Source organism: Diorhabda sublineata, chromosome 9, assembly GCF_026230105.1.
Source record: "Diorhabda sublineata isolate icDioSubl1.1 chromosome 9, icDioSubl1.1, whole genome shotgun sequence".
Classification (NCBI taxonomy): domain Eukaryota; kingdom Metazoa; phylum Arthropoda; class Insecta; order Coleoptera; family Chrysomelidae; genus Diorhabda; species Diorhabda sublineata.
Window position 1 is genome coordinate 22,407,814 of NC_079482.1, and position 25,357 is coordinate 22,433,170.

At 33.0% G+C, this 25,357-nt stretch overlaps 1 protein-coding gene across 1 annotated transcript in view; it reads right to left on the reverse strand.

The window, feature by feature from the left end:
* Positions 1 to 4,346: 4,346 nt before the first annotated feature.
* LOC130448910 (protein O-mannosyl-transferase TMTC2-like) overlaps positions 4,347 to 25,357 on the reverse strand; it is a 289,690-nt gene continuing 268,679 nt past the window's right edge. The window contains exons 8-10 of the mRNA XM_056786514.1: positions 23,304 to 23,388; positions 13,699 to 13,877; positions 4,347 to 6,030 (exon numbers count right to left, since the gene is read on the reverse strand). Coding sequence (XP_056642492.1) covers positions 5,878 to 6,030; positions 13,699 to 13,877; positions 23,304 to 23,388 — 417 coding nt within the window. The 3' untranslated portion in view covers positions 4,347 to 5,877. The remainder of the gene's footprint in view (positions 6,031 to 13,698; positions 13,878 to 23,303; positions 23,389 to 25,357) is intronic.

Here is a 25,357-nt window from a genome sequence, read left to right on the forward strand (position 1 = left end):
TCCTTATACCTCGCTAAAATAATAAATTGATGCAACAATAAAACCTCCATTATCTTTCACAATATGGTCTTCCATGTATACAAAGTTTCTAAGATATTAAATTTGCGAGAATTTCATACAATATCTCTATATTGTTTTCCATTTGATTTAATCATATATTTCGATTTTTTTCATATAGTTTTATAAATAAGAAAAGAGATACTTCCTTGGTATTTTATCTCTAATTATTCATATCTGTGAATTGGTTAACTTTTCATCTTATTAAATGAGTTATTCATGAAATACAGTGTGCAAAATGAATAACAAACAAGTAAAAATCTATATCTAAATGATTTTATGTTCTAATATAACTTTAAAAATAGTATCCTTATCAATAATCAAATATCACTATAAAAGTTTAATTGTAATATTGTCAAAATCTTACATTCTTGCCTGTCTACATGATGGTCCCGTGAGACGGCATTTTCACAATAATATTCCCATAGTGGTAAAAGTGTTTGAATATTTGTGGTTTATAGACATACTTTTTCCACAAATTCACAAAAACAAAACAAACCCAGCGTCTAAATTTGCTAGATCGTTCAACTTTTACCCAGCAGGATATGTATGGCAATAAAGTAACAAATTTCGAAATGAACTCAATGTTTGTGATTTAACTCATTGATTTTTCTTCATTATTTCACCATTATTTCTGTTATTCTGTAGATATATATCTAATCCAGTCAAAATAGACAAAAATAAGTCATAACTTAGGCAAAATTCGTATAGAGCTGAAAATTGACAGAGACATTACTTCATAGGTGGTGCGGAAATGTGCATATTATGTAAAATATGAAGTTTCTAATGATTAAAACCGCGATATCTCACGAATGGTGAGTCGTAAGAGAAAAAGTGACTAGACCATTTTTGTAGAAAATTGTATGATCTGCAACTTTTGTCTAACCTACTTTCACGATAATACTTAGTGTTTTCGAGAAAAATGGAAAAAACCTTATTTTTTTACTTTTGACCTTGAATAAATTTTTTTGCAGAAGTAGTATCGAAGGGGACTTTTGACATTTCATTTGTAATGATGTATTTAACGTTTCTGTCAATTTTCAGCTCTATGCGAATTTTGCCTAAGTCTATTTTGACTGGACTAATACGAGAAAATATGGGAATGATACATGACCTACTAATTTAGAAAATACGAGGTTTGAATCAAAATATCGAGAAACTTTAATATTATATCTTCACCACCTCTCCTAGACATGGGGATCACCAAAAATTTTATTGATGAACTAGTTGGTGTAAGCAGTTACCGACTTGTCGCGTTTATTCACATCTTTTCTGCGTGGCATCTTTTGTTGTAGAAAATTGCGGTAAAACTATTTAAAATAATTTGCATCAAATTGAGATTTGTTGTATAAAAAACTAAACTAGACAAAGCGAAAGTTGATGGGAATGTATTGAATATTTTTCGATAGGTCACATAATTAAGAAGGAAGCTGTTATATCTCAAGACCAGGGGTGATTGTTCCACCACCGAAAAGTGTTAGTGCATACATCGAATACTGTTGAGAAGCAATCGTAACATCTCATATTCGTTATTCCCTAGATTAAAAAATGTTACTCAAAGGACATAATTTCGATAACAAAAACACGGTTTAATATAAAGCGACGATTGTACCACAGATAATTTCAAAAATCATCATCCAAGTCTGTTTCATGCAATAGGAACGTGTTGTTCATTCAAATGGCGACTACTTGGAATGCCACTGATTATATTATAAAGAGAACGTCGGACGTTCAAAATTATTTACTAATGGCTGGAACGACAGATCCTAAAAGAAGCTGGTAAGAATAAATAAAAATATCTTATTTTTAGAACTATCCACTAATGTCATTAAAGTTTGCATACAAACCAACAAATCATATTTAGAAGAAACTTTCCAATTAGGTGAAAACATTATTAACAATATACATGGTTTAATACAATTTCGAATGAGAGTTTGTTGGACCGTTCTGATTAGATTCAACAGCATTGAAATCGGCCGGCGAATTACAACCTTCTCCATGCGATTGCCAGCCTTTAGAGGTGTCAATATTAACAGAAATATCGATTGGCGTCTCGTTCTTCAGAAGAGATGAATGTGAGACCTCAGTAGTTTTATCCTACAAAGAACGGCTTACCGCGCTCCCATCGAATCTTTAACTTAAATAACATAATCAAATTTCAGCTATCTACCTTGTCAAATATTCGAAACCCATATTTTCAAAACTATGAGCTTAATCATTTTTTGAGAATCCGGAATATAACTTAAGAAAATTTTACGTTCTCACGTTTCGATTGATATTTTCGGGTCAAGGCATTTCTCAACCATAAAAGTAATTGGATATCCATGTAGAATATACAGTGCTGATAAATAAAGTTGATTTCCATGGCATGTACTTATAAGTAGCGTTAACCATACATTTGGATTTGTTCTTCGAACATATTGATAAATTATTTTGTTGTGGTTTGTTTGTTTTTGTGAACTAAGCCATCATTTGAAATATGAGCAACGTATCCAATTTGGAAATAGTATGATCATCTATTTCAATTTTATTGGTAGCCGTATTTTCTCATGAAATTCCTCACATTGAGATAAGTGTGATTGTATTCGAATTCTCAATATTCTGAAAATGAAAGAATCGAATGAAAAATGAGAAGCTGAGAAAAAATTCAGTTGTTGGAGTTCTTATTCGTTGAGTTTAATATCGAAATTCCATTACAATTCAAAAACAAAAGGTCATTACATTATAAGGGCAGAAAATTTGAGATTTATGCACTGCGCGCCATAATACCCGAGGCACATTCTGCCTCAAAATAGGTGCAAATTGCGTGATTTCAACAGGTAATTAAAATATGTGAAATTGATACATTATATATAATAAATAATGATATTTCAGCAATTATTAACCATGAATATGAATATTAAAATGGAGTTAAATTGATGAGATTCCCATCTAAGTTTGATTGAAATATAAATTCATAGGACAAGAATCAGCCCGTGTAAATGAAATACTTTTCGACACGCTTTTATTAGCTTCACCTTCATGTTTGTATACTTGTATAATTTCTAGCTACTATAACAAAGATATTATCACCTAGCTCTAGTCAAGGATCACTCAGTAAAGTTGAAAAATGTCAAATTGAGTTTTGCTATGAAATAACATTACTAATAAAGAAGGATTAACACCAACAAAAATCGAAAACAGTTTATGCTGGGTTACGTTTAAGGTGACTTCCATCATTTTTAATAATTAAAAGTTGTTTCGTTGGGGACGAGAATCATTAGAAAATAACCCACGTGCGGTTCTGTAACGGTAACAACTCCAGAAAACAATAAACTAGTAAAAGAAATTGTCTTAAGTGACCTGCACCTGAAAGTAAAAGAAATTGCAACACAGACCAGCATTTCCAAGATAATTGTTCCAGGAGCATTTGATTATGACAAAAATTAGTTCGGTGCCTCGAATACTTAGTGCAGCATATTGTACTCGATGCACTGAAAACCTGACCAAAAATCAAAATTGTCGAGTATCCGGAAATACCGCGAATCTTGTCAATTTCCAAAATTAGTCACGCTCGGTCACGTTTCAATTTTTTGTTTGAATAAAATAGCTCACGCTAGAGAATCTGCTGAAATATTAGCTGGACCTTTTAAAAATATCGTAATTTGTATGTAACGGAAATGTAGATGCGATTTTACCACTTTACAGCTTGTTCTTTGAACCGCGAGAGTTTGTTCACCATTTGGCAAGAACTGAAGAGTGAATATAAAAACCGCTTGACATGATGCTGGACAATGTGCAATGCAATTCAGGACGCAATATTTCCTGATCAAAGGCATGCGCAGATGAAGTTCAATTGATTGTTTCATGCAAGATCTTGCACTTGCGACATTATCGGTTTGGTGTAATTCTTATTGTAGGCAGAAATGAGTTTCTGATCTGCTAATACTTTGTTTCTCGCCAAGGATTTCTTAGTGTTTTATTTTCCTCAAATGTTTCTTCGCCCATTCTTAAATATAATTTCGTATGTTTTTTCGTTCTGTAGCTGAACCCTTGTTCTATCTGACCAGGGCTGTTCATCACACTCCAAACGCTAGGCAGCAGCTGACTACTTTTTCTTGATTACTTTACCTAGCTTTGTTATTTTTATTTTTAAACCGACCATAAAATATGGAATAAAATTTGAGGTTAGGATATTATTTATGGAATTTGGATTAGTGGTAACAATGATGCGTTGGCCAGAGACTTGCGTCAAGTAACGTACAATATTTAACTATGCAATATTTGGATCTTTCAAGAAATTGCGCGAAATCTCTTGCACGTTGTCTTGTATCATACCAAGCGGCGTTAATACGAAAAAATGTAAACATGTCCGAACTGTTGTCCAAAATCATGTGATATCTTAAGGGAATATGAAGAAACTTTAAAATATGTGGAACGTAGTATTTATCAGCTGTGTTTCGTATTTCATTTTTTGTGGCGAAGGGACTACTCTTCTCAATATTACTGAAAAAATCTATCCAATGATATTAATCTCGTTCGTGCTGACTCATACTGGAAGGAATTTTAATTTCGATGTTAACTTTATATGCACTTGAATAATCTACTCTACTAATTGTTAGAATTAAGTTTGATTATCTGTAATTTTCATCTTAGTCAGGAAAATTGGCAACTATTATGTATTTCCTTGTGATAAATTTTTCCCTAATCCTCAAATGAAATTTTTCTATTCATCTTATCAGTTATTTTCACCTCGTGAACTCCAAACGTCAATAATATAACATAGAAAGGCTACAATCTATCATTTGGGGTTCCATGGTAATATACCCATTTCAAAATAGTGATAAATTCAATTGCGTAAGGAAAAAATGTTTCCAAAACTTTCCCTTTGTAAACCTTCGTACCGATATAAGTGAAAGAATGTCGTTTTGCTCACTTTCCAGTTATCCCGACAAACTTTATGGTTCAATTATCTTTCTCATACGTAATTAACCTAATATATGATCTACATCACAGCTATATTTCTCGATTCACAGCATAATCCGCCAATGAAACGTTGGTGAATTGGTCTATTCATACTTTTCTCAATAAAAAGTCCATGATAAGACTTAGTCGTTGGAAGACAATCATCTGAACATACATGAAAAGAAACCATTTCATTTTGCTTTCAAATCTTCCATGAATCAAATTTTTTTGTATTCAAGAACAAATACCAAACACTGCGACTGTGCTGACGTGACGGTATTGAAATCGAATTCCAAAGTAAAATACTTTTTATTTCTTAGACATAATCAAACATGGTGAATCTACTACTGCCTTCAATGCAGATTGAACTCGAGATTTACATTTTGTTCATAACAGAAGGTTAATAATGTAAGAAATTAGACATTACGTCTTAATTCCTCAATTCTTCTGATAAAACAACAGACATAACATCTTCTTGTTGATGAAATAACTTACGATCTAGAAGAAAACTTTTTGTCAAATGAATTATGATTTGTTCCGAATCTTATTGTCGCTAAATTCAAAATGTTTCACAATATATTTACAATCACGACATGTTGAATATAGATGGGGTAAACCGTATAATAAAACTCATATTTACCATAATATTTAATGCAACGAATATGTTCTATTGTGTGCATATTATTGGAAATATTTTGTGTAAGGAAATTTCTGGCAAAATGTATTAGAATTTTTTATCAGCTTCTCTTTGATATCCAACTTATATCTGCGTAAGTTAATCCATTCAAAGGCACACCATCATTATGAAAATCGGCTTTAATAACAGTTTTAATAGTTTTTATATTACCTTTTCCGATATCAAACAATATATTAATGTCAAGTCATGACGGTGTGCAATTTATGGAGATTGGCTAAAGTAGTGACATCGTTAGGCTGTAACCGGAGAGACTCCCTATAGGAATCTGCTGCCTCCCGATATTTGCCGTTCAGGTGCAAAATCGCCCCCAAATTTGTGTGGCTCCTTGCGTCCTGAAACAGAATTAATATCGATTAGTCGGAGAGTAAATTGACATAAAACAATTAACGGCATATTTCTTGAATGAATTGAGTTTCAACACATAAAAAAATATTCTGGAAAATAAATTAGAGTTTAGAAAGAACTTGAGAATAATATTTTATGGAATTGGAATCAATCTGGCTCACCTACACAAAATGTTATCGCTTTGATTCAGTTTATAAAGAAAATTATATTTAGGTTTTTACAACGTTTTACAAGTTCATATCTGAAGTTTTAAATACTTTTGATGAGCAAATCATGTAGACGACGTCCTTTGCTCGGCCTGTTTCTTATCAATACTCAATTCCCCAATTAACAAGAGGAGCTTAACTTTCCAGAAATTGTTGCCGTCACTAAATATTGGTTGAATAATAATGAGCCTGTTCTTGTTAAAAACAATACCACAGTTGCTAGATTTAATAGATAATAGATAAGTAATTTGTGGAGGTACTATGATCATGTCCCTTAACAACGACTATTCCGATATAGCACATTTCAATGATATAATATCTGAGAAAGTATTCGAATTTTCTATCGTCTACCACAAAACTTATGACCTCTAAAATGTTTGTATTTACAGAACACCTGACTAGAGTAACTACTTCTAAAAAGCAAACTAATTCCTTGAGGCAATTTTGATATTGATTATTACAGCTGTTTATTGGTTAAGAATAGCTTAGACCAGTTCTAGTACTATAGACTATATCGCGTCATCGTATTATTTAGAATCCACCGACTGTACTGTAATAATTCAGGTCTCTCCGATCATGAAGCAGTGCTAACAAAATTTTCATGCGTCTTACAAGCATAGTAGACGATATTTTAGTTATATCTTCCTGGATGTTGTTCTTTGAATCCTGAACAAGGGAATGAATCGAGAGATAGGGCAGGCTATTGTAAATCCCCACACTGCTCGAGATGAGGAAGTGAGTCCAACTCATCCAGCATCGGCTCAAATTCACATTCAATTTCCTCAGAGAATCAGGTACCAATAATTGCAGTTAAGGACATTGCCACAATGTTCTGAGGTGATCTAGTGGGCCAAAGGACAAAGCACTTAGCTTTTATCTAAACCTGGTGAGCCAGATAGCAATTTTGATTTTCGGTTTAGAATAGGGGCCATGGAGGTTGAATCGGAGCGATTCTGAGAGCTGCTTCTAATCATTTTACCACTATTTATTGACGTTTGAACTCTTTGGCAACTCTTTCGAGATTTTTACCTTTTGCATGGTCGTTCTGTTTCTTCTCCCTTCAAACATAAGTAGTACGTTACTATTTTTAACCAATTCCTACCTTCTTCACTTTGATACCTATATCTTTAAGATAAACTTTCTTTTTCAATCGCTCAATATTTCTGATTATTTCCTCCCTTGTTCCAATTTAATTAGTAGGCTTTTTCTATTCCAATCCGGCAATTATCTATTTCCAGATTTCGTGTTTATTTTCGCTCTATCTCCTTTCCTGCCAGTAGGGACACTTATATTTTCATTACTTCTTCTATGTCCTTACTTCTGCTATGTCCAATCTATCCTTTTCCTCCTATCATGACATATTTTGATGTCCTTCCCGGTTAGTGGACTTTTCCATTTCTTCTGTTAGATCTTCTATTTCTCTTTTAGCTTCCTCTACTTTCCTAATTTTCTCTTTTCTCTTATCCCTTGTATCTTGCAGTATTATCTTCATTTAGGACCGTTTAAATTGTTTAAATTTCCAGTCTCCATAGAGATGCTCTCCATTTCATCCGAAGCTGCTTCTATTAACAGAGCCATTCAGATTTGACAAGGGTTTACAACAAGCATCCTGAGTCTCTCCTGAGACGCTTTTTAATACATATGTGGCAAAAGCACTCTCTCAGTGGAACAGAAAAATCAGAGGATGACGATACTTGCTTAACACTTTAAAATTCGCTGATGATCACGTAATATATGCAAACGAAGGGTCTTGAATACATGGCGAGAAAACTGAATATGAAGTATTCAAATCAAAATTATCTCTGAAATGGTGAAGAGACCGTGAATTATAATAAGAAAGAGACGGATGGCGCCGAAATAAGATCGAGGAAAAAGAAGGCAAAACAGATAATAAAAGCATTTAATATAATTAAATGGAGTTTCGAATTAGACAAACGAAGGAAAATGGGAAGGAGAAGCGACAGAAATTTCGAGCTGTGAAAAATTTCCATGATTCCTTAGTGACTCACATTCCTTAAACTTTTAGTAATATAGAAAATTAATTTCGTAAATAGAATTTGTTATTTTAGAACTGTTTCCCCTAGACATAGTTCACAATCTGAAACCAACGGTGTTTGTATGTTGGTTTATTGATCGATTCGATTAGATTTTGCTAACCTCAACATTCAGAGACGGCAACGTGATCACGGCGTTGTTGAAACCGACGGAAGCCGTTCTCGGCTTCCATTGTTGAAATTCCGATTTCGTTGTTTAGTTCAGGACAGATTGTGTTACTTCACTTGAAGTATCAGTATTAGATGTCGTTGGTTAGCTGGTAATCAAATAAAAAATAATTATAACAGCCATAAGGAACTTTACATTTATCTTTACAAACTTTTATCTTATGTAGAGCCCCTCGGGAATGATATAATGTGGCTACTGAATAGTATCAACTCTTCTTCTTTATTAATTCATCCTTAGAATAACCAAAATACCAAATTTGGAAAAGAGTGGTGTATATAAAATTAGCTATCGTGATTGTGACGGAAAATATATTGGACAGACTAAGAGATCTGTTAATGTCCAGTTTAAAGAAACATAGATATCAAATGTGAAGTTGATAAAAAATGTATACAATAATAAATTGCTGGTTGCATTTGAAAGCATTGAAATAAGATTCTCGACAAGGTTTTCCCACTGGAATTTTTTTGCGGGAAAAGGTTTATTGTTGGGAAAATTTAATAGGTTTTAATTTACCTTCTGTCTCTGAAGATGATAACTTGGTTATTGGAATGCAGTGAGTGTTGGTGTAGTTGTAGTGAACAGTGTGTTCAGTATTTACAATCAACACACATTAGAGATAATACAAAGTGATAGTAAAATTTCTTCAAATTAATATCTGTGATACGTCACAATAGTTATACACGGTGTAATATATTTCCAAAGTCGGTCCCAAGTTCCAAGCTACAAAGTTTATGGGATTTCAAGCGAATGCAAATAAATTCTACAAATCACCTTGTGAATTAATAAAGAAGTTGACATTTTTTAGTACCCCTATGAAATCCCACCTGAACGGCTCTACATATGGTGAAAGAATGTGGAATTCCCCATGATTCACCTTGTCTGTTCATTTCTCAATGGACTCGATGAATTTTGTTGTTTAATAACTTACAAATCAACCAGTTTTTTCAACAACGAACTTCTAAATAATAATTGAAGAGGAATCTTAACATTATACGGAAATAATAGCTTGCGATCGATTGATAGATAATATTCTTATATAGGGAATTTTCACAAAACTTTGGGGGATATAATCTTAAAGAAATCGGAGCGTACGAGATTATTCAAACTAATTAAGAAAATTTATTAATCCAAAGAGATGCCTTGCGATTTCGAACAGGATTTACTATTCGCACTATCTAAAAGGCGTACTGGGTTATTCAAACTAATTAAGAAGATTTATTACTCCTTTCGATATCGAACAGAATCTAATATTAGCGATAGCAGAAAGGAAAAGCTAAAATCTATCGAAAATCGACATTGGCACGATACGAACATCGTTGAGAGAAGTTATATGGGATAGTATTAAATTGTCATTCAAATAAAATTGGGGAACAAGTCAGAGGGAATAACAAATGGGGGATCAAATCGTCATTATGAACTTGAAGACTTAGTTCAGCAACATGAAGTAGAGCTTCAAGATTTTACATAGGTACGAAATTGAGCAAGTGACTTATCAATTGAGATTTTATCGAGACAAAAACAGGTTTTACAAAGACCGTTTCTATCGAGTGTTTTTTCATTATTTACCATTTTACGAAAATTATACGCTAGAGGAAGGGAAATAACTACAGCCATAAAATAGATGGCACCGAGCCGACAAGGAAAGTCATCTTCATTGAAGCCAGAAGCGTAACCAAGAAACGAATAACACCGTTGATGATAGATTCATTTTTCCAGAAAATCTGAATCTCCTCAGGTCAAGCGAATTGTAAGCAGGAAAATACCAGTCTTAATAATCCGTAGAGCAGAAGCAGTTCTTGATGAGCCACCAGCCAATTCACCTTATGACCTATGGCGAAGTCAAGATCCAAACCAGAACAAGTTCTTCATTAAAGAGTTGTTTGCGCAAGTCCATGTCGACTGGTGATAGGATAAGCCGATATAAGTCACTGAATAGTGAAAGGTATGTCAGTTGTTGTGTCTAAGAGTAGCGGACGAAATATCCATGGTGAGTTCGTAATTTTTATACATGGATTTTTTCTACTCAGTCGCCGAGCTTGTGAATTCTGTATAATAAGGAAACTGTTACTGAGGAATCTGAATTTTCACGTCTCAGTAGTGGTCGTGTTTTGAAATTCATCAAACTAATCTTACTGAAGGTAAGGAAACTGCTACTAGAGGAGCAGAATCTTTAAAACTGCAGTTGGAGCTGAATTTTCACGTGATTGTATTGGTACCTTCAGCTATCCAAGTGCGGAAGCGATTTGGAAAATTTTTACCCAAGACTAAGATAAATGCATATGCGGTATAGTTTGCTAACATTAAATCTGAGGATCGTACAACTTTGATGTTCCGAAAGCTTTGTTGTACTTGGCTACTCTCTTTATAGTGAATACTACCCGTAGAATTAAACCCGTTTATTATAGCTGCCTTTTTTTTTAATTACCAATCTAGGAGGCCAATGATATCTATTCTACTGGTTTCAGCGTTTTAGTCATCATCATTTTGACCCCTCGAGTATTTCTTCACTGATACTCCTCGAAAAGACTTGAGCATACCGCGATACCTCAACTTTAGCGTCAAACCAGGGAGAGCGTTAACTTGGAGATCCTGTTGTGATTCGTAGACGCTATGTTGAGTTAGTTGGTAGTGATTAGTTTCTCGATAATATAGTTTTCAGATACAAGACAATTTTCTATTTTTCTCATTTTATCGAACTTTTTAACGATTATGTCTCACCTTCAAAGAAGGAACTAATGAAAAAACTCTACTACAGATATATGAAATCTCTTCTTCGTTCCAAACTATATTATGGAAGTTTCATAGACGTGTTAACAAGCAAATCCTCTTTAAAAACTCTCAATTCTATTCACAATATTGCTCTAGGAATATCCTTGAAGTTTTCAGATATAATTCTGCTCTAAACATCTATCGTAAATCAAATGAACTTCTCCTATAGCTGAGAAGACAACTACTATTTATACCACACGGTGAAAAAGGTCTTGTAGCCTGAAAATAGTCTGATAGACCGTTTATTCGACTTTAGTATTTCTGCCAATCACTTTCATCAATCCTATTGCCACCAGGAACCTAATCTAAAACAACTCCCATTCCTATCTTCGTCCAGAAATCCAAACTCATCTAAATAAATTCTAGATATCATTAATTTCACTCATTATAATGAGATTCTCTATACTAATACATCTTAATCTGAAACCGGCGTGAGTTGAGTCGTAGCCAAATACCATCAAATAATGAAACATCATCAACCATCTATTTTAAGCGTCTACTCAATCTAATTTGTACAAGTACATGATTCAGGATATTCATGATTCTATTGACCGTCTATCAAGCGAGATATGGTATTACTATCAATTCAATTTGGGTATTGTCTCACACCAGAATACATGAGAAACAATTTACGGTTCAAACTACAAATGCTAAAAAAGCTTACACAGCTAATATCTATGGAGATTGACAATAACTGGAATAAGTTGATTCATACGCGACTGATAAGCAAATCACTGTGGAAACACTACGTTTTATGGAATTTAACGGTCTGTTGACTTCAGAGACCTACCATAAGTAGTAGAAATATGTTGTTCGCAGATATATTGGGTATAGTAAACTGACTTTCGGATATTTAATGGCCGCTTCTGACTCTCCCAAATGTCAGCACTGCAATAAAGTACTTGCAGTTGAACACATACTGAAATAATACTTTAATAAACGTTTCAATCATAGCTAGGACCTTCTGTCCAAGAAATTTTAGACAGCTACTACAACGGATGCAAAAGTACAAGAAATTTCAATTCAATAAATTCATTGTACATTAGTAAAAATTTGAATAGAAAATTTAATCTAAACAAACAAACAAACAAACAAACAATCAGTAACAACAAACTGAGAGGACATGAAGATTTTTCAGGAATCATTATGAATATGTTCATGGGATAATGGACCAAATGGCATTAAAAAGAGATTGATTTCCACACCAAGATATATAATATTCGAAATCAATGGATTAACTCGTATCATGTCACCCTAATCCGTACATAATGTGGAATATTAGGTTCAATATTAATAATGAACATTTGATTCAACCATCTAACTATCAAATTAACTGAACTGTGTTATGTGGTGTGAATTTTAATCATCCCTTAGCGTGCAGACAATACTCCAATTGCGGTGCATTTGATTCGTTCAATATCCTCGTTTGAAACCAAATAACGGTACTCATATTTCAATTTTGACAAATAGCACGGAAATCAGTATTTATTTTAACAAAAAGGATACTCGAACTACACTTAAAAGGTTTAAATCAAATTACTCCATGTGGAAATGAAACTTAAAACAAGCACTTTTGAATCATTATTAATTTCCCTTCGTGTTGATGGGCTTATTTCCAATTAGCATTCGATGAAATTTATTTTTGAATTAAACATGCAAAGTCGGAATGGTTATTTGGTATCCCATAATGGAGCATACCTCATCTTTTATTTGGAATCAATGTATTTTTTTGAAAATGTTTCCAAATTATGGAATTCAATCAATATTTCTATGCCCGCCTACTGATTCTCAAATACTGGAGAAAATTTTTATTGTGACATAACTTCTTTTGTATCATTCCTCTAATAGTTCTGCTCCAAGTCTTGTGTCCTCTAATTTCTGCAATTATTATTTTGGTTTCTCGCACTGCTATGATCCAGTTTGTTACTGTAGAATTCCCTTGTAGATTTTAAAGTGCATCCATTAACGAATCTATTGTTATTGAAAGGCTCCTTCTATTCCAACGAAGTCCAAAGTAAATTCTTTTAATTTCTCAATCACATATTATGGTGATTCAACTTTTAAATAGGTAGGATGACCTTTGCAATAGGTCCGCAAGACGTTTGCGGAATTTCAATAATCCATAGTTTTAAAATGCGGAAAAATCAAATAAATATATTTTGTAAATACACGTTAATAAAATCGTATTAAAAAGTTTTGTATTTCTATAAACTTTCCTAGAAACATTTTATAATCGAAGTTTATTATCATTACTTATTATTATATTCAAAATGCTACGATTGCTAGTATCTAACTATATCACTTATAACGTGACCAAAATGTGATTTATTTTAAGAATCCTTGAGAAAGTATTTCAGTTATTTATACTTATGTTCGTGGCTAATACTATTTTCACGTTACAGTTTTAAGTATTATAAATCTGTCGTCAAACAGGTGTGAAATCCGTTCCACTCTTACCGTTGGGTTGATGGAGACAGCTTTTCTATACCATCTTTCAGCGTCTTGATACCGGACAGCTTGTCGCATTGCTGTCGCAGCAGCCACAGCTAACTCGTAATCCTCTGGGCGTAATTCGGCGGCTTTTTCGTACATGTTCGCCGCCTCCTTGTACCGCCGTCTGGATGCAAGGAATTCACCTGAAACAAAAACAGAGGCGATTTAATGTTTATAATTTACAAATATTCAAATAATTTATTCTATCGGGAATCATAAAATAGACTGAGGAGTATGACTATATCATGACCTAATTTTGTCGAAAATATTTCAATTTTTTCGAAATAATTGATATTAAAACTAAAATAATGGAATATACTAATTCTGCGTGAAAGATCAAAAATTACGGATGTGATTGAAAGAGTCACTGATTTAAGATGAAACTGGGCTGGCAATGTCACTATATTGTCAGATAATAGATGGACGAAAAGAATACTAAAATGGCATTCCTTAGTTGGAGGATACAGAAACAAGAGACGACCGCTAACGTGATGGACGAACGATTTGAAGAGAATATCTTTCGACTGGATCCAAGATACCACTAATGAGTAAAATGGTCGAGGTCAAGAGAAGCTAATGTCTAACAGTGGACGAAATAGGCTGCTAGATGATGATGATGACCGATTAGGGAATTCGAGTACGCAGAATTTCAATTCATTCCAAGAGACGAAATACAAGGTATGGTAATTAAGGGCACCCTAGATGGATGGGGTAAAATACGAGTAATGCGGGAGCAGGAGCAACGTATCAATCTCAAATTTCTCGTTAAATCGAAAAAAACTCCGACTGAGTGCTATAAATTGTTGCGGAGGACCTATGGGGACAATTCTCTATCTCGTACGCGTGTTTTTGAGCGGTGTAAGTGCTTTAGTGAAGGCTGAGAGTGCACTGGAAATGACCAGCGCTCAGGTCGCCCCGTGACTGTTTCAACTCTGGAAACAATGACCCAAATCAACCAAATTGATCATGCGCAGATCGTGCATCCAAATGATTGCCGAGGCTCTAAACATCGATAAAGAAACGGTTTATAGAAATTTTACACGAGGAATTACATATGACAAAAGTCTGTGCGAAGTTGGTGCCAAAAAATTTGACTGTTGACCAAAAGCTCTCGCTTCAACGGGTCTGCTCAGATTTCCTTGAAAGGTTAGAACGGTTAGAGAAAGATCTACGTTGAAAGGGACCTGATTTGAGTAGATGGAAGCAGAAAAGAAAAAACGGCAGAAATCCTAAAGGCATTGATTAAAGAAGTAAAAGGTGTGTCACCAGGGGAGGGCAACATTCGAATGTAGAATAATTTTCATGATAAAACCCTTTTTCGTATCCATTCTTTCTATTTAATAGCAAGACCTCGTATTTAACACTTTCTTCAAAAGTTTATAAATGGAGGCATCATTTTATCATTATAAAAACTGGGATTTTATGTAATTATTAAATGTTTATTTGTACTCATATCAACAACACTTCATTCCTCATCTCTTTATACGCTTACTTCATTTATTTTCAAATTTCCTTCAATAAATTGCCATCTAAAAAAGTGCAAACCTTGCAAGAGTCTTGGTGTAAGACAAAGAAATTTATTACATTACAAGATCTCTAAGCATTGTCTTTCAGGCTTAGCAATTTCAGAATTATATTTTTTTTTGTTTTGTCGTAAGATATCATATCTTGGTATACCAACAGAATGTCTGGTAACCGAAATAGAGAATTATTTCGATTCAAATCATCACCTCAATTTTCTTTATAATTTGGTACAAGATTTCTGTCAAAGCTTGTTTCATGTACATATCAAATTTCACCTTGCCTTTCTAAAAAGTCAAATTCATCGCCATTATCCACATCATTTCCTTCTTTAGCTCCAATAAATCATTGTGTAAGGAAATCTACATCATCAAATCGAAATATATTCCTGTGCAGTTCTACGAACATGGAACTCCAGTCATTTCAACCCATACAAGTATATATAAGATTGTGTTCAATTGTGAAAACTCGTAAAAAAAGTATACATAGAATATGAAGAGATGACTGACTCTACCCGAGTGCTTAATATGTGATATGATGTAAACAATAACTTCATTCTATTGAATGAAAATGTAAAAAATAAATCGTAATAACCCGAAAATAATGATGTTAATTTATGTAGAGTATACTGATTTGTATAACACCCTATAATTTACGTTTTTTCTAGTAAAATACCTGACAAGTTCTGGAAGTAAAGTGTATTAAACAGAGCTAACGCCCATTTATTCTCTTTTCTCTACTGCATTGTGACTAGCAACGGAAATACTTTTTTGAATACACGCCGTCGACGTTTAGAATGAATTTACTGATAAGCACGACAATGCTTCGGTTTTGTATGGATATAATTTCCTGGATAGAACTAAAGCCTTTACAAACTCGTCCACAGACACTATGCCATTATTCACTTTGCGTAGTTATTCAAAAGAACAGCGGACAAGTGTTTCTTTGGAAGGTTTCATTATGATATTATTAATCCGATGTAAGTTGTGATATGTTTAGAATAATGACATTTTCATGGGAATTTATAATAAGAATAATATGCTGGAGATTATAGCACAAAACAAAACTGTCCCTTATATATAAAATAATTCATAATCCAAAATCATTTGAAAAATTTAGTATTAAAGCTACTTAGTACTGCATTTTCTGTCAGTTTATTTCAAAATTCATTTCACCTGTTTAGGGGAAATACCGAATGATTATTTTCACTGAATTGGCAAATTTACTCCCTAAATACCTTTAAGTGCCTCAATATAAATTTTGCACATAATTCACCGTAAATCCTCTTTCAGTGCTTTTAATGATTCCCTTAATGCTCCATGTACATTAAAAAAAATGTTGAATCCATCAAAGGGAAGATTATACAAAATAATCTCTCCTCATTATTGGTACGTACTATTACTGTTTTCATTATGGAAAAACTGAGTGAATTAGCAAACAAACCCATTCAAACGCTTTATGAAATACGAATGTTGAAATTTCATATGTAAATAATGTCGTCTAAGTAGACCATTTCAAAGGCAATCTTTTTATTGCGGGATTTGTATTTTGTATGTGATTTCGCAGCTTCCTTTTTGCTGGGTATATTTTCGAGCTTTGCCCCAATTTCTCCGGCCATAAAAGAGATTCGATGTCATTCCCTGTACTTATGGGAGGAAATGAAGCTCGGTCCTTTCTATTCGGTATAAGAGCGAATATCTCAACTTTATGTAGGCACATTGGCGTTGGCAATGGAAAATGATTAAAAAATTTTTAAACAAATGCCACAACCATAAATAAAATCTTACAGGTCATTTCAAATATCAATCATTAGGTGTTATTTTCAGCATCTTTCTTACCATAAAATTTCTTGTAAATTCTCAATGTTTTAATACTCAACATGTAACCAGAAGCCTGGTTTTCAGAGAAAGAAACGTTGAATACTATAAGAAAAATTCATGAAAATGTCGCTTGGAACACTATTTTGCATTATTATTTACTCAAGTCTAATTGAGAGAATTTCTCTTGTGGAAACAGTATACGAATCATCAAGTAGACTATCTCGTCGACTGTTTATTGTGTTGCTCTATCGATTTTCAAAAGACTTCCACAAAATTATGTTAACATTTACTGTCTCTCTTCTCCTTCTAGAAATTACTGAAATGATTAGTAATTAATCAGGTTAGGATAGATTGAATTGTTAGGTTAGGTTCACCCGATCGAAAAGTAACTGCTGCTCTTTGACTTGTTATCAGAATCTTCAGTTGTATCTCTGCCGTGCTCTTCGTCTTAAAGTGATATTTGACGAAATATTAACAGAATCTGAAATAGTCGTCTTCTACTATATCTATCGTCTTAAGGTGGTATTTGACTGGGAAATTACCTGTAACAATATCGATCACAAATTCAATGTCATTTTTGGACCTCTCAAGAAATTCATCAGACTTTTATATAATATGGTTGTGAATCTTTTGGATCGGAGTGTTTTTACAGTAAATCTCCATCTGATCTTCTAGCCATCCGTTCAGTTCGTTGTTGATATGACTTCTCATGAGTTGTTATTCTAGTCTAAAATGTGATATTGCTACAACTTTTTTGTCAATACTGTTTGCTCCGTCGTTGTCTGTTATACCCTGGTGGCCTAGGTAGTGTGCTTATAATAACACGCCAACTCCTGTTTACTTTCAATAGTCTTCAAAGACAATGTTAAAGTGCTTTCAACGAAATTGCTGCCCAAACATTCAAGCAAATAATCATGTCTAGCAACTCTGCCCGAAAAATAATGAGTGATTGTTGTAGTAATTTGAAGAGCTTGGACTTTGTCCTAATAGGTCCAATCCAGCTACTTCCGTTAGGTCAAACTATCCTTATACGTTTCAATTATGCGGAAGATCTTTATTGATGTTTGGTGGTCATTAATCACCACTTTGATGTGTCGATCATACTATGCATTTGGCGTATCAATGGTTTCTAGTATCATCCATTCTAGAGTAACTGATTAATTTTTTTCTGTCTGGAATAACCTTTGGTGGCCGCTAAATGAATGTTTTCTTACTTTGAGATGATGGAGAGGAAGGTTTAGCAGTGCCTCTAAAGCTGCAGTATGGCTTCCATTACACCCAAACATATCAGCATTTAAGTTTTTTCAAAATCAATTTTATATCTAGTATATTTTGGACTATGAATTATTTTTATCAAATATTTCTTATTCAATCAACCCTGTTTTGGTTCAAGCGATTGTTATCTATTTTGACCGTACTTGTTTTGTACTTGTGGCGTGAAATATTTCAATTATTTCATTTCTCGGTTTGATTTCAAATTCTAAAGAGCGCGCAAAATTTGACAAACATCACGGAATTTTGCGGCCTTAATACGTTTCTATGAATATAGGGTTTAAGCTAGAAAGTCGATATTGAAGTTTTCATATATTAGTATATTTAAACGACTGCTAAGTGGATATTTGTTTGAGTATTTTTTCAACTCAAAATTGAAGTAAAATTTTTGATTGATCTGAATATCGCGCACAAAATGACAAATTTATCAATAAACTGTCACTCACACATTTTTTTTAGTTGGGAAATTTCTAGGATTGAGCTAGCAATCCTTTGTCTTCCTAGGAGTTGATATAGCAGAAAGGACATTATTTATATCAGATAATTTCAATTAATTAGCTATTATTTTCATTTATATGATAGGTACTTTCTTTCGAAGTATCCACCTTATTTAGCCGATTTATTCTCTCTATAATAGTGTTATTGTTACATGGTTACAATTTCTGTGGAAATTTTATTTGCATTAGCATATCTATTACCAGATCAGTGGCTTTGATGTCAATAACTTAGTGTCAATTATCGACTTCATCGTTGATTTCGTCAATTATCTTTTACTAGAGAAAGATATAAACAAATCTATGCTGGTATCTTCAAGTTGATTCATATATGTTGACAACATTTCATTCTGCATTGGATCTTCAGCTCTTAGAAGAAGTTTCAACATTTTAAAATGAATCAGTCAAATTACCGAGAACCTGTTTAGGACTTTAATAATCAACAAATGAATTGTACAAAGAAAGTAGGGATTTTCTCAATGTTTATGGAACTACTTGAATGTATAGTCTCTGCAGAATGAATAAAAGAAACAGGTTCTTGTCAATTTGTGAACAATTAAATAGTTCTGTTAGAACTCTTTAGAACAAGGATTGCTACTTATGTTTTGAGGTACCTCAAAAACATGTGATTTGAACGCGTCAACCGCTTCGAAAGGTGCAGGAAAACCTTTACTTAGCAATTGATCTACGGAAATAAGAAAAAATCATTGGGTGCTTATCAAGAACGGTTCAAAAACATCTTCATTTGAGCTGATATGTAAGCGCTTGGTCGTTATGGAGAATGATTCGAATTCTACGATGGATTTCCCTGATTCTCTTCAACACCTTTTGCAAACAAATACAGATAAAAAATTCAGAATTGAGCGTTCCACGTTGCTCTAATGGAACGGTGGCGGCATGTTCAGTTATTCCGAAAAAACCGGGCTACCATTTGCTTCGAAGTGCTTTGTGCTTTTGTTGTATTTGTGTCTTGAAAGATCCATGCAGTCGCTTGTTCATATGCATAGATCCATGATTCTTCACCTGTCACGATCTTATAGACGTATTTTCATATTATGCGGCAATCAACGCGAACAAATCTTTTTGAGAGCCAAATGTTTATGCAATATTGGATGTATGCGAGTGAAATTAATGCCCAAGTATCCCTCAATCTCACGGTATATAACATCACGATCTTGCAATATCAGTTTACGCACAGCTCTATGTTTTCTGGTACAACAGCAGTCATTCATCCTGTTACGAAGAGCGACCCCGTTTGAATTCGGATAACCATCACCAAAAGTCGAAACAGCACACTTCTGTTGGTTTAATCCACGTCGAAAGTTATAGAAAATCATCACAAGAACATGTTTGCGATTTGATACCATTTTTTGACCAAGATGAATGTTTTAAGTATCTCTAAACAACTCAAATAACACTCGTATGACAACACGTTCCTAATACCCAGCAGCCCTCGTATTACTCTTTACTGATAATGATTGGAATGAACTACTACAAAAATATTCATTTTCACTTCATTGTGATTCTAGATTATGAAATATATCAAATGTTATAATCACAAGATAAATATTCTGCTTTCCTCTCTCCCTTTCTATTTGCAAATAACGTTTATATATATATATATATATATATATATATATATATCCTCGATGGCCTACGAATAACGGTCCCTAGACTGCGGCCTCCAGATTCTCTTGTTAAGCGGCTTCTACATTCCCTCGGAGACGTTACAACATCTCCGAAGAGAAATTGAAGATTCCTCACGTGCTACACTTGCAAATTCATGCAAATTGGTGGCTTTCATCTTTGTAAAAAACGACTGCGCCATGTTACATCGCGAGAATTTGAAGGACCGTCCATGACATACTCTATATTTTCTCTGCGAATTCGGTTTCCGGCTGTTCGGCGGGAGAATGATGTGCTGAAAACCGAAAACTATCTAACTCGAAAAATATGTGAATAGAGTTCGTATTTTTAGATTCAGTGGAAATATTGGATTCTCTTGTTGCAACTATTCAAGTTGTCGTTATGAATAATGAGGATTGCTTTGATTTGATTGTTAATATAAGATATATACAGATTTCAATATCATTATTCTTAATTGTAATTTGTCTTTATTTCAGTTTTGTGACTAATCAATATTAATTCGAATTTCTGCTATGCATTTTTATTTTGATAACATCTTGAACACAACGAATAATCCGTGTTTTATTAATACTACGAGAGCATTCAGATCAAACAGAACAATGAAGTCAGTATTCAAAGACTAGGTTACTATCCTTTGGTGTATTCTCGTAGACAGCTACTGCTGAAATGTCTCCCCGAGTAGAAAGTTTTATTTTATTCGCAAGTTCGCAAAACGGAAAAAGAGCAATATCTTTTGGTAATGAGATTCTTGCTTTTGGGCATGAAATCATAAGTTGAGTATTAGAGAGGGATTAATTATTATACAAGTTAGTTATGTGTTTAAATAGAAAGACAATGTATATAAATTAACCTCACCGATAGAAATAGTATGGATAAATAAGAAAATTTTCAAAATATTTTATATGTGCTGTATATATAACTTTTCTGAACATTTTCGTTTTAAGATGGGTTCCTTCTACTACATCAGTTTTATGTTTCAGCAAGAAAATTCTGTTTACCAGTATTATCTTTGTTTTCTAATTGGACATTGAAATTATCAATTTATTTTCATAAGAAACCTTCTTCACATTACCAAATTTATTTCTCTTGAAAAGTTGACAAACAAAATTTTTTCCAAATCCAATTTAGGAAATTAGAATTTAAGTACATTCGTATTTTATCAAATTGATATTCGCATAAAAGAAAACTCGAATATTTCCTTTTGTATAATAAATCCGATATTACTCTACCAAATTCTGAATCTTTTAATTTTGAAACAATGAAGTTATATTTAGAATTGTATAATTTTAAATTCAAACCCTCCTAATGAAACAAAAACATTTTTTAATTCTAATTTATATTTTTCCAACTAAATTGGAAAAGCTGGTGTTTAATTGAAGAAAAAGATTGCTGTACTATTTATACATCGAATCAAATTTGACTACATTCGAATATAATTTTATAATGACGTTGAAAAGCTGAATGGAATTCTCGTCGTAATGACCTCCACCAATTTCATTTGAATAAATATTTTCGGTAACAGTATTTCGTCGTGAATAGAGATGGCTACAAAAAGTAAAAATGAACCAAAGTGTAATGAAGAAAACAAGTATGAAAATATGGAATATAACAATCTATAAGACAAAATTAATTTCTTAGACCTTTTGATATATTTATACTTCTAAATCGTCTTGATTTTAGGGCTCTTCTGATTCACAATTAGTTTTTATTCTATTTTTGAAAGACTGAGAAAAATTTGACGTTTCGACCTGTTGTGGCATTTATCAAAATATGATTCAACACTGAGTTGAGTTGAGTATTTATGTTAAAAATTGAAATTTGATCAGAATATAAATCTGTTTTAACAAGAAAAATTATTCATTATTCGTAGTTGTAATGAAATTTACAGAATAGAGCTAAAAATTTCACTTATGTATGTAAACCAATTATCAAAATTCTCTTTTCTGTGTATTCGGATCTGTTTTAAAAATTTTTTACTCTTTATAATTGAATTCATATTATTTTTTGATATTTCGTGGATCGCAAAGGCAGATTTATCAATTTCATCGTATTGATGACCTTTTAGTCTATTTTCTAAATGATGAGATGTCTGTCCTATGTAGACAGCATCACAATCATTACAAGGTACTTGATATATAATATTACTTCTTTTGTTTGTGAGTGTATGAGTGTATTATATCATTTCTGACTAATATCATTTATTGAAGTAATTCGTTAGTTGTTGAGGAGGTCCTTGTACATATGGTAATGAAAAATGTTAGCAAGGAATATAAAAATCTCAACAATTTGTAAACATCAAGGATGATGGAAAAACATACTGCTTGAAACCTAAAGCAGTGGTATTAGACTACGGCATTAACTTTGGCGATTTAAAAAAATTGAGCAATTGGTGGAATTTATCAGTAATCTGTTGGATAATTCCATTGATCACAGTCATTTCTATCAACTAGCAACAAAATTTGCAGATAAATTTCAAATGGACAGCATGATACTTCAAAACAAAATTATTATTAGGTGCCGTGACAAATTTTCAAAAGTCATCTTCAGGTCTTCATTTTTCAACATTGATTTACACCGAGAAATATCCAAATTTAAAGACATGAGCATACGAATCTAGCGGAAGATACTCACTCTAGTTTAAATAAGTAGTTTTTCTTACAATAATTTTAATTTATTATTAATTTAAATGGCATATCGCACAGAATCAATTTTTGAAATTGAATAGTTGTGTAATTTGAAGCGAGAAACTGAAAAGGTTTATGAACCCAACTAATAAAAGCTTATATAAATCTGGTACCATTACTTGATAACATACCATAATGATGGAAAACGCTAGGATCTTTTGGAGCGATCTTCTGGGCTTTCCTAAACCACTGCTCGGCTTCCGCAACCCGACTCATCTAGAAATAAAAAGTTTCAATTAGTTTCTGAGCCCAGGTTTATTAATGTTACAATTTAGTTACTCAAACCAGTGCATATTTTGCAAGGTAAAAAGTTTTCAGATAAAGAGAGAAACATCATTTATATTTATGGTGAATGCCACGTTCCTGGAATTTTCAAATTCTCATGGATTTCAAGCTTTTACGAGTAGATTAAACATTATTGCGACTAATAATAAGGAAAGAATCTATGAGGATCTGAACCGAAATAAAAACTGTAAAGAAAACGTAGATTCAATCTCATAGTTTCAATGCTACCACAATCGAAAAGATAAATAAAGTTCAACGGAACCAGTTTATCATCAATTATAAACCATTTTAATAGTACGATATATCTGCTTCAGTTTATGTGACAACCTCTTCATCAGCGCAAAATTACTGTCCTCCAAGTATGCTTTTGAGGTCTGACAACCGGAAAAAGTATCTGGGAGGCACATCTGGGGAAAATTGTAGAATTTGAAGCCCAATTCATACAATTTTTATTGATTTGTAACACAGTACATTATTTTGATGTAACAGCACTTTCTTCTTTGAAAGCTCGTCTTCTAAACATTCCAATACTGCTACCTGCTACATGATTTTTAAGATAGTCTATGCGTATCCTAAGATACCGATGTCAGTCGACTTTTTCTTCTTTCAAAGTCGGTTCATCACGTATAGTTCACTCGGCTCACTATCGATTGAACTCCAATGAGAAATAATTAAGCCGTGTTTCTTCCATTATTGCATATCAATGCGAAATTTGATTCTATAACTCACTTCGCTTTTGTTGTTGGTGGAATGTACACCCACGTGACACCTACTTTGAGCAAAGCTTTCCTTCCCCCGACTATTCATTCACGATATGTCCAACACGTTATTTTGATATCTTTAGAGTCGCAGCTATCTTAATCAGCTTTGGCTTTATATTTATCCGAAATTATTATATAAACTTTTGTTGTCGTAGATGGCAGCCTCTTTGGAACGTTAATTGCGTGCTTCCATAACTCATTTCATATCATATAAACCTAGCAAACCACTTCTCAACAATCTCAACTGCTGATTTCTTCGGGACAAAGTCCGAATAATTTTCATCAAGCCGAAACTTGGCTTCAACATAATTTTTTTGCTAGTAAGCAGTACTGTGTCAACACAGGTATATAGTATGAAATTTCGAATAATGCTGTGGATTGAGGACTCAAAATAAAAGTGTCTAAAAGGTTTTTTTGAAATGGTAACGTTCCGATTCTTGATTAGATCTTTATCAAGGCTAAAAATATATGTTACATCATAATGCAAACGTTGAGAACGATGAATAAGTAATAAAAATTGTCAAATTGTGAAAATAATTGATAATTAAAATGCTTTGAGTCCCAGACTGATATTAATAGCCGTGAAATCTATATACGTTTCCTTATATGTAAGGGATAACTGAAAATAATTTGGATTTAATACTGGGGGTGCTATCTATATGTCAAACTACGAACTATTTAGTCCAACTAATACCTTAATGAAAAGCTATATTTCAACCGGTTAAAAGTATCTTGGAATATTCTGAACTAAGTATAATGATGTTTCCAAATTACTAGATGATAGGATAGAAAAAAAAATTATAGCAAACTAACACGAAGAGTTTGCGTAAATGATTATTGCATTTCATAATTTCGATTCTAATAGTAGGAATAATACTCAATGGAATGAAATGTTTATGAATGCTTAAAGAAATGATATAACTTCAAAGGTTGTTTACAAAACTGGTAATATGATTTTAAAATATTCATCACACAAAGCGGTTACAACTCACATTCAGTTTTATTAGAATCCATCTCGTTACTGTTTATCTAATCCATTATATTCTTCTTGAATGCAAATTCACCCCTTTTGTCAACATAGTGCCAGGTCGTCATCAAGAAAATTGAATGGCGAATAAAACGCTGTTTTCATTTCCATG